Source organism: Mustela lutreola, chromosome 4 (genome assembly GCF_030435805.1).
Source record: "Mustela lutreola isolate mMusLut2 chromosome 4, mMusLut2.pri, whole genome shotgun sequence".
Classification (NCBI taxonomy): domain Eukaryota; kingdom Metazoa; phylum Chordata; class Mammalia; order Carnivora; family Mustelidae; genus Mustela; species Mustela lutreola.
In genome coordinates, this window is record NC_081293.1 from 56,932,290 (window position 1) to 56,942,569 (window position 10,280).

Genomic DNA, 10,280 nt, shown 5'->3' on the forward strand with positions numbered 1-10,280 from the left:
AGAGAGAGAGATCACAAGTAGTCAGAGAGGCAGGCAGAGAGAGAGAGAGGGAAGTAGGCTCCCCGCTGAGCAGAGAGCCCAACGTGGGACTTGATCCCAGGCCCCTGAGCTGAAGGCAGCAGCTTAACCCACTGAGCCACCCAGGCGCCCCAAGAGCCCACAATTCTTAATCTCAGGGTTATGATCACAAGCCCCAAACTGGGTGTGGAGCCTACTTAACATATTCTTTAATTTAAAAAAAAAAGATGATAATGCAAGTGTATCTTGCTGATAGCAAAAATTGGAAAGAAAACTGGAGAAAATAGTTCCTTTTTTTTTTTAATGAGAGAGCTCATGCTCAAGATGGGGGAATGTGGGGAGAGGGAGAGAATCTTAAGCAGGCTCCACATCCAGCACACAGCCCGATCTCATGATTCTGAGATCAAGACCTGAGCTGAAATCAACAGTCGATACTTAACTGACTCAGTCACCCTGGTGGCCCAAGGAGAAAAATCATTCTTAAGGCCATAAACCTCTAATGTGGATCCAGTTTTGTATTTTTATAGTTTCCCAAGAAGGAAACACCAGATTGAGACAAAGCAGTCAGAATATCATAAATTCCCATGAGCTGTTACTTTCAAAATTTTTCCTACACATACACAGTCTTTTACAAAACAGAATCATTCTACCTAATTCCAAACCTGCCTTATGGTCTTCCCTCTCCCCCTTAATATTGATATTTTTGGGTAACAAATATAAATCATTATTTTTAGTGGCTGCACACTGTTATTCTAAATGGATGTTATCATTATTTATTTAACCATTTATCTACTGACCGATATTTATTTCAATGGTTTTTGAAGATATCCAAGTTGATCTACCTTTGCATACCTGTTCCAATATTATTTTAGGATATTGATATGGAATTTTAAAGTCAAAGTCTTGACTCCAGAATTCTGACACCTACGGATCTTCAAAAAAGTTCTGTGAATTTGTATTTCAAATACAAATTTTGGTAGTATCTGTCTCTCCAATAACAAGTATAAGCAAAATCTTTAATAATCTCTGCCAATCTGATACAATTTTCCTAATTCTTTTAGTTTGTTTTATTATTAGTGAGATCAACTCTCTCATCACTGGAGCACCAGGGTGACTCAGTTGGTTAACCTTCAGACTCCTGGTTTTGGCAGGGGTCACAGTCTCAGGGTTGTGAGATGAAGCCCCACGTCCTCTACACTTGGCACGGAGTCTGCTTAAAATTCTTTTTCCCTTCCTCTCCCTCCCATTCTGCCCCTCCCCTGCTTGCATGTTCTCTCTCTAAAATAAACAAATCAATACAATCTTTAAAAAAAAAATCTCGGAGTGCCTGGGTGGCTCAGTGGGTTAAAGCCTCTACTTTCAGCTGAGGTCATGATCCCAGGGTCTTGGGATCAAGCCCCAAATCGGGCTCTCTGCTCAGTGGGGAGCCTGCTTCCCCCGCTCTCTGCCTGACTCTCTGCCTACTTGTGATCTCTGTCTGTCAAATAAGTAAATAACATCTTTAAAAAAAAAAAAAAAGAAAGAAACACATTAGCACAAAAAGACAAATTATTATTGCTGTATAGTTTGGGTATCTGGTCAGCTAGGTACTAGCTAATTAAATTAAATTACTATTTAATCTAATCTAATTAAATTACTATTGCTGTATAGTTTTAGTACCTGGTAAGCTAATCTCAGTGCATTTTTCTTTTTCCTATGTTCACTTTTCTTTATTCTTTCAGATACACATATTCATTCTGTCAAGCTCCAGAAAAACTATTAGGATTTCAGCAGAAACTGCATCAAACCTACAAACGAATATCAGAATATGACTGTTATGCTTAATTCTTGCCACCCAGGAAACTGTTATATCTTTCCTTTTAGGATTATCAGTTCTATTATCCCTAATATTGCTGTTGTGAAAGCAATTTCTAAAAATAGTATTTTTAACCAGTATTGCTTAGATACAAGAATAGTACTGATTAAATAAACACATTTATTTATATCTTCCCACTTTATTGAACTGATCACAATTCTATTAGTTTTTCAGCTGATGCCTTTAGTTTTTAGTTATACCAGGATCACATATGCAAATAGTTACTTTTAGAAATTATTTTCTTTTTCCCAAAATTAGTAACTCTTATTGGCTTTCTATACTACTTAACAGCCAAAACTTTTTTTTAAAGATTCATCCATTCATTTTATTTTAAAGATTTTATTTATTCATTTGAAAGAAGGAGAATGAGCAGTATGGAGGACAGAGGGGGTCAAGAGAGAAAGAAGCAGACTCCCTGCTAAGCAGGAAGCCTGACACCTCGGTTGGATCCTTTGACCCACTCTGAGATCATGACCTGAGCCAAAATCAAGAGTCAGCCACTAAACCAACTGAGCCATCCAGATGCCCCTGCAATGGCCAGAACTTCTAATCAAGGTTTTGTTCCTGATTTTAGTAAGAATACCTAGAATAGGGGCGTCTGGGTGGCTCAGTGGGTTAAGCCGCTGCCTTCGGCTCAGGTCGTGACCTCAGGGTCCTGGGATCAAGTCCCGCATCGGGCTCTCTGCTTCCCTCTCTCTCTCTCTGCCTGCCTCTCTGTCTACTTGTCTTTTCTCTGTCAAATAAATAAATAAAATCTTAAAAAAAAAAAAAAATACCTAAAATAATTCACCGTTCAGAAAACGCTGGCTGCTTGAAATATTGTATTTCAAGATGTAAGGTGTAAGATGTCCTATCTGTGAGATACAATTATTTTACCTATCACCAAGAAAACACTGCCAAGTAAATTATGACACAGCTATAAGATGCATCCTGATTTCAGAAATATTAAGATATGAAACAATATGCACATTAAAATCAAAATACAGTAAATACTGGACATTCTATATTACATTTAGAAAGGTTTCTAATTCTATTCTTGAGATGTTGAAATTATTAAGATTTTAGGCAACCATATGGTTAAAGAAAATTTCAAGTAACTGAGGTTTTTTTTTTTTTAAACTTCTTGCTTTTTTTTTAATATATTTTTTAATTTATTTGTCAGAGAGAGAGAGCGAGAGCAAGCACACGCAGACAGAGTGGCAGGCAGAGACAGAGAAAGAAGCAGGCTCCCCGCTGAGCAAGGAGCCCGATGTGGAACTCGATCCCAGGACGCTGTGTAGCTTTTAATTTTATTGGATCATGAGTTTAAAAAATGACCTATACAATTTTCTTTTTAGTTCTGAGGGGTTTTTTTTGAGGCCTACTTGTCATAGGATCAATTTTGATAATTGTTCCCTGGATCACATGTATTAAAAACTGGAACTACTGGATGTAAAGGTTTGTGAGCTTATGCCAAGGTCCTGGCCCATACAAGGAGTTCATACAAATCTGTATCTTGAAGTGTTATGTTCTGGAAGGGAATGTCAGATTTATTTCTTAATAAACCAGGGGCCCTATAAATGGGAAATAATAAGCACTATAAGAATTCAAAGATACAAGTTCGAAACAAAATGATCCAAAGAGAGTCACTAAAAGTATGAAGTTTGTTTTGAGACGAGTTTGAAGAATGAGCAGGAATTCCCCGGGGAGCAAACGGACACATACATATATGGTAAAAACAGCAACTGAAGATTTGCAAACAACCTTGTTTTAAATTAAGCATGCACTCGGATCATCCTCCGTAATTTCCTCGAGACCTTAAATTTAGATTTAAATTACTGTGGGTTTCTTCTTAATCAAAGGAAAGGAGTTGGACTGGTGGAGAAGAGCTGGAAAAGGTATTTACGATGTTACAGGGTGTCACAAACCCAACGCGTTGACCATGACCAAGAGAAACAGCAAGTGATGTTGTCGGAGTTGGCAAGCTGTTTCTTCCAAAGCTTCAAAAACACGGGGCCAAACTGTGCCTGACAACATCTGCCTTCGCCCTTGGCGAGAGTGGGGACCCTCTCCACCCCTCGCCTCTGGCCGACCCCCGTGGGCCGGGCTCGCTCTCACCTGCGCCTGGATGTAGAGGGAGACGCAGTCCTGCGACAGCCGGTACTTGCGCAGCAGCCTCAGGCATTTCACCAGATGCTCCTCCCCCGCCGACAGCTCCTCGGTGTCGATGTGGTTCACCCCGAGGTGGAACTCGATCACCGCCAGCCTCACTGCCCCCTGGGCGATGGGCCCCTCGGCATCCACCACCTCGGCCGGGAGCCCCAGGGTGTGGTCCCCCGCGCCCAAGCCGTCCTCCGCCTGAGGCCGCTCATCCTCGTCCTCAGGCGCGGGGCCCAGCAGCGCCTTGACCTCTTCCAGCAGTGCTCGGGCGCCATATTTGGACTTATAGGGTTCTTTCTCCGGGTTTTTATGCAATTCCACCCGTGACAGAGCCAGCGCGGCCTGGAATTTCTCACGAATCTCGGCCCACGGAGGATTCGCCATAACGGCGTCTACAGCCTGGGCGTCCTCAATGCTTGCAATCGGGACTCCCGCCTTCGTTCTGCTTTGCGACACTTCACTTACGGCCCCGGATAGATTTCCGACACGCAGAACCGTAACCAATGAGGTCCGCCAGAGGACCGGCGCTGGGCTCGGCTGTAACCAATGGAAAGGCGTGGAAGGCGCCACAGCAACCGTTGTCGCGGAAACGAAGCTCTCCTTGAGGGTGGTCCCACCACCAGCCCCACCCTCTGCGGTGATTAATTGTTCTCTTGCGGGACCCGTAGAAGTTCTTTCTGCTTAGAAGGATCGGCTGCTTTTAACCGAGCACATTAGGAACATACCTAACTACTCCGATTAGTTGGTTTAACCGGAATGACAGAAGCCTGCTGATATCCGTATGTAACCTAGCACGTGACGGGATGAAAATGTAACAAGGATTCATTTATTATTAATATGTAGCTTCTTGAGTGAAAGCATTCACTACGTAAAAAGCACTGTGATCGACCGGTGTTTTCACTGAAATAGGTTGTAGGTATGCGTACAACTTCCCAAAGTAACACAGAAGTCCCAGGCCTGTGATAAGCCACTTGAGCCGTGGCTTTTTCCATTCCATAAGTTACGAAGTCAAATGCAAGTCAAATGTGGGTAGAAGGCGCGGGGCGGAGGTGTTAACCTTTAGGCGGTAGCCAGCTCGGGGTACGCTTGGAGATACACAGAAGAGCGCGGATTTTAGCAGTTCATACACATAGTTTGATTCTCAGCTCTGCTTCTAACTAACAAGATAACTTTTCTAACCTTCAGCTTTCTGACGGTAAAACTTAAGGGATACTATTACTCATCTCTACAGAATTAGCCTAAGGAAGAAGTGAAATCAAATATCTATCCTTTATGTTAATGTTCCACGGGACTCTTTCCTAAACTTTGTCCCAGGGAGATCTTACGCATTTCCATGGCCTCTATTACAAAACTTGCATCTCCAGGCCCGATGATTCTCTGGAGCTCCAGACTGTAATGTCCATCTCCCTGCTGGAACCACCACACCTGAATGTTCCACTGTTTATCAGTATGTTGAAACTGGAACTCATTCTCTTCCTCTTCACATGCCCCCTCTCCCTCCCACCCCACTTTAACTCTTATGTTCAGCATCTCTGAGAATGGCACTATGGGAATCCAGCAGTTAAAAACAGACAAAAATCTCGCCCTCCTATAGGGAAAGACATTAAATATATTAAATAAACCATATAGCAAAGGCTCAAGGGTGGCTCAGTTGTTAGGCGTCTACCTTTGCTCAGGTCATGATCCCAGGGTCCTGGGATCCAGCCCCACATCTGGCTCCCTGCTCCCCAAGCCTCCTTCTCCCTCTCCCTCTGCCTGCTGCACCACCCCCCACCCCATGCTCGCTCTTTCTCTGTCAAATAAGTAAATACAACCTTAAAAAACAAAAACAAAAACTTACACAGCAATGTCAGAAGATGAATGTCATGGAAACAAAAGAGAAAATAAGGAGTGTTAACAAGGTTGCTATTCTTAAACAGGAAAGGTCCTTTTGAGGAGTGTCTTTTGAGTAAAGGTCTGAAGGTAAGAGAGTGAGCCATGAAGACATTAAGGGAAGTATATCCCAGAAAGAGGAAGAGCAAACACAAAGGCTTTGACATAGGAATGTATCTGGTGTGTCCAAGGAACAGGAAGACTTCCAAAGAGCCTGGAGTAGAGAATGGAAAAGGCAGTAGGTGATGAAGTCAGAGAAGCAATGTGGGCCCAATCATGTAGGGCTCTTAAGGCCACTGTAGGGACTTTGGCTGTTCTGAGTGAGATGGGAGCCATTGGATGGTTTTGAAGGAGTGACAAAATCTGACATACAGGATTATTTTTAAAACAACTGGGGAATGGGGGACTGAGAAAGAGCAGGAAGACTGGTGAGGAAACCGCTGTAATAATCATAGTGTGCTTGGTATGTAGCTGTTCATGAATAGGAAAGCAACTGGCACAGTTTAATAATGGTCACTAATTACTTACCACGAGCCAAATAACATCCTATATATTAAAATCATCTAATTCTCAAAACTAATATTCCACTCTACATTGACTAGCTAGAATGTAAATAAAAACTTGGGGAAAAAAAAATCATCTAATCCCCAGAACAACTTTGTGAGCAACTATTATTATTCCCCTTCTGCACATTGAGAAGTGAGGTCCATTGAGAGTAATAATTTACCAAGGTCATACGTAGGCAGTTTTGCTCTAGGGCCCACACTTTCGATCAGTATGTTATGCTGTCAGAGTAGGAGCTCAAAAAATAAACCTCCATGACCCATGGTGCTGACCTCCATGTATCTAACTGGAAGAACACCCAGATGAAAACTAAAATGAGGATTTTTGGAAAATCCTTACACAGACATAGTAAAAAACACAAAAACGTGAGAGTAGGAAATTTGCAATAGAACTCTGGCTGCCATAGAGAGAGTATGTTCCCTTTCCTGGTCTTCTTTGTACAGAGGTATTTTGAGAGCTGAGCATTCTTAGAGCCCCATGAAACATCTGAAAGCAATCTCTGTGAAAGGTGTGCAGTAGGTAGCAGAGCACGGCTCACCACAGAGCAGTGAGCTGAGCTCTGTCTCCCAGAAGATGACAACAGAGACAAAAAAGTGGAAGGCATCTGTAGTGAAAGGGACTTAACTTGCTTGGCCCAGCTGATGTCTACCAGTTACCTTCATTGTAGTAAAAGCTGCATACTAAAAGCACTAATTCTGGTGCACCTGGGGTACTCAGTCAGTTAAGCGTCCAGCTCTTGATTTCAGCTCAGGCTGTGATCTCAGGTTTGTAAGATCAAGCCCTGTGTCTGGCTCTGTGCTAGGCATGGAGTCTGTTTGAGATTCTCTCTCCCTCTCTCCCTGCCCCTCCACACTTCAGTAAACAAACAAAACAACAAAAACAAAAATCATGAATTCCTTTGTCTTTTACATCCGAAAGCCCGCTTAATGGAAAACTCCTTAATGAGACCAGTGTAACTATATCATCTTCAGTATATAACATTTATCTGAAAGTGTCAGAAAATACAGCAGACAAAAGAATGAAATAAGAGGTATAATGGCTGGGAAGGAGATGGGGAAATTATTATTTACAAATTAGGTGTGATTGTCTTCCTGAAAAAGTGAAGTAAAACAGGTGAACACAGAAACTAAAGAAGTTCAGTAAGTAGGCCAGGCCACTCACCAATAAAAATCAACAACTTTTCATTGGGGGAAAGACAGTGAAGAAAAAGATCACTTGTAAAGGCTTATTTTGAGAGATAGAGTGCATGCACACACACATGCACACAGGGGGAAGGGGCAGGGGGAGACAGATATGTCAAGCTGACTGGCGCTGAGCTTGGAGCCTGAAGACTGACCCAGGGCTGGATCTCAGGACCCCAAGATCAGGATGTGAGCCGAAACCAAGGGTCAGATGCTCAACCCACTGCAACACCCAGAAGCCCCCAGGATCACTTTTATAACAACAATGACAACAATAGGGAACAAACGTAAGCTATTTAATGAGTCAGATTAAAAAATAATAATATAGGACATAATGTAAGTCTCGGCTTCCAGATTGCAGGCCCTAAACTGAATTTCCTTTTTTTTTTTAAGATTATGTATGTATATATGTATGTATGTATGTTTTGAGAGACAGAGAGAGAAAGAGAGAGCACGGGAGTTTGGGGGGAGGTGAGGTGGGAGCAGAGAGGAACAAGCCGTCTTCCCTGAGCTCAGTGCTGAAGGCAGGGCTTAATCTCAAGACTGAGATTTTGACCTGCGCTAAAATCAAGAGTCCAACTTTTTACTGACTGAGCCACCCAGGGGCGCCAGTGTTTCCTATTACAAGGAAACACAATTCCTTGGAGGAAATGGTCATTCTGGTTCTGGGGCAGGATGCGTCCAGGTATCTTGTCACACCAGAAATCAAGGAAACTACCAAAGACTACGAGGGTCAAGTCAAAAGGACTGAGAAGGTACCAGGTTAGAAAGAGGCTCTTGCTGGCCAAAAATTGGACAATTTGAACATCAGTAAAATATCTGCCATCAATTAAAGCATATCAAGTATGTTAAAATCCACCAAATTATCATAAATCAACACTAAAAATGCCGTATTTACTGGCCACCTTTGGAGAGAGCTAAGGAACCAATTATAATTTTTGAAAATTTGTATATAAATAAAGGGAAAGGGGGTGCCTGGGTGGCTTAGTCGGTTAAGTATCTGACTCTTTGATGTCAGCTCAGGTCATCAAGCCCCAAGTCCAGTTCCTCACTCAGTGGGGAGTCTGCTTGAGGATTCTCTCTCTGCCCCTCACCCTGCTCTCTGCCTCATACATAAATAAATAAATGGAAAGAAACAAGCACTTAGCTGTCTTTTCTGTAGGAATAGTATTCCAGGTACCAAATGTTAAGATAAGTTTCCTTCTTTAGAGGTATTCCAGCTAATGAAAAAGAAATGAAAGTATAACCATTTGCAAGAATCCCAATGAAATTATACATGTAGGCAGAAATGATCTTTTGCAGCTAACATCAAAAAACAGAGCAACAAATAGACACTGTATACCCTTCTAGAGCTGATTATCAGTTTACATTAAATACAGGGGCGGGAAAGGACCTTGTTAAATGATGGAGATGCATCAGCAAAATTCAGAATGTGGCAGAGCCTACAGAACAAATGGCCTGGCTTCTACACAAAATAAGTTATAAGGTAGGAATTCCTCTAGAGGCAAATTTGCCAGCATATAATAAAACTACATATAAAATAAAATTTTAAAACTACATATGTACTTACCTTCTGGCCAGCCATCCCATTTCCAGGAATATACCTTGAAGATACATCTCCAACAGTATGAAAATACATATACGCAAGTTTCCCCACTGTAGCATTGTTTAACTGCAAAATACTGGTAACAATCTACGTGCCTGTATGTTAGTAAGAAGAAAAGGGTTGAATAAACTACAGTGTTCCACACAATGGAGTATGATGTGGTTATGAAACGAAAAGAGCTAAAATTTATATGAACTGACATCATTTCCAGGATATGCCATTAAGGAAAAAACAGCAAGGTATGAAGAAGTGTCTATAGGATAACATCCTTCAAGTTGATACCCTGGTTTTGATCCTTGTACTGTGTTTACATAAAATGTTACCATTGGGAAAACAGAATTATTCTAAGGAATCAATGAAATGAAAATGTCTGTCTTTCAAGTATTAATGTTCCTCAGGATTGCTTCCTAAGCTTTGTCCCAGGGAGGTCTTATGCATTTCCAGGTGATGGACAAGCAGGCAAAGATTTACACAAGGACATTCATTTTAGAGTTATTTATATATAATAGTGAGAAATTATAAATAACTAACATGGTCATCTACAGTCCTATTTAAATAGTGGCGGGGCACCTGAGTGGCTCAGAGGGTTAAACCTCTGCCTTCAGCTCAGGTCACGATCTCAGGGTCCTGGGATCCAGCCCTGTCGGGCTCTCTGCTCAGCAAGGAGCCTGCTTCCCCCACTCTCTCTGCCTTCCTCTATGCCTACTTGTGATTTCTGTCAAATAAATAAATAAAATCTTAAATAAATAGAAAGTGGCATACCTATACTATAGGATCCCATGGTAGCAGTCATCATAAATGTAGTCATCAAAAATGTTTTAAGATCTGTACTTACTGAAAAGCATGCACATGTAGACAAGGAAAAAGCAATTCACAAAACTGAATGATTCAAATTTTTAAATGAATTCTTGGAAGAGATGCTCACAAAAAAGTTTAGATATGTAGTGACTATTAACTTTTTCTCCTGTTTGGATTTTTACACTCATAATTTAATTACTCTTAAGAATGTCAGGGGCACCTGGGTGGCTCAGTCATTAAGCGTCTG

General features: G+C 41.6%; 1 protein-coding gene across 2 annotated transcripts in view; it reads right to left on the reverse strand.

The window, feature by feature from the left end:
* The window catches only part of KIFBP (kinesin family binding protein), a 38,362-nt gene extending 33,533 nt beyond the window's left edge, over positions 1 to 4,829 (reverse strand). The window contains exon 1 of one of the 2 annotated variants that reach the window (XM_059170073.1): positions 3,971 to 4,829. In XM_059170073.1, the coding sequence (XP_059026056.1) occupies positions 3,971 to 4,396 (426 nt within the window). In that variant the 5' untranslated portion in view covers positions 4,397 to 4,829. The remainder of the gene's footprint in view (positions 1 to 3,970) is intronic. The other variant, XM_059170074.1, reaches the window with a different exon arrangement.
* Positions 4,830 to 10,280: the final 5,451 nt, after the last annotated feature.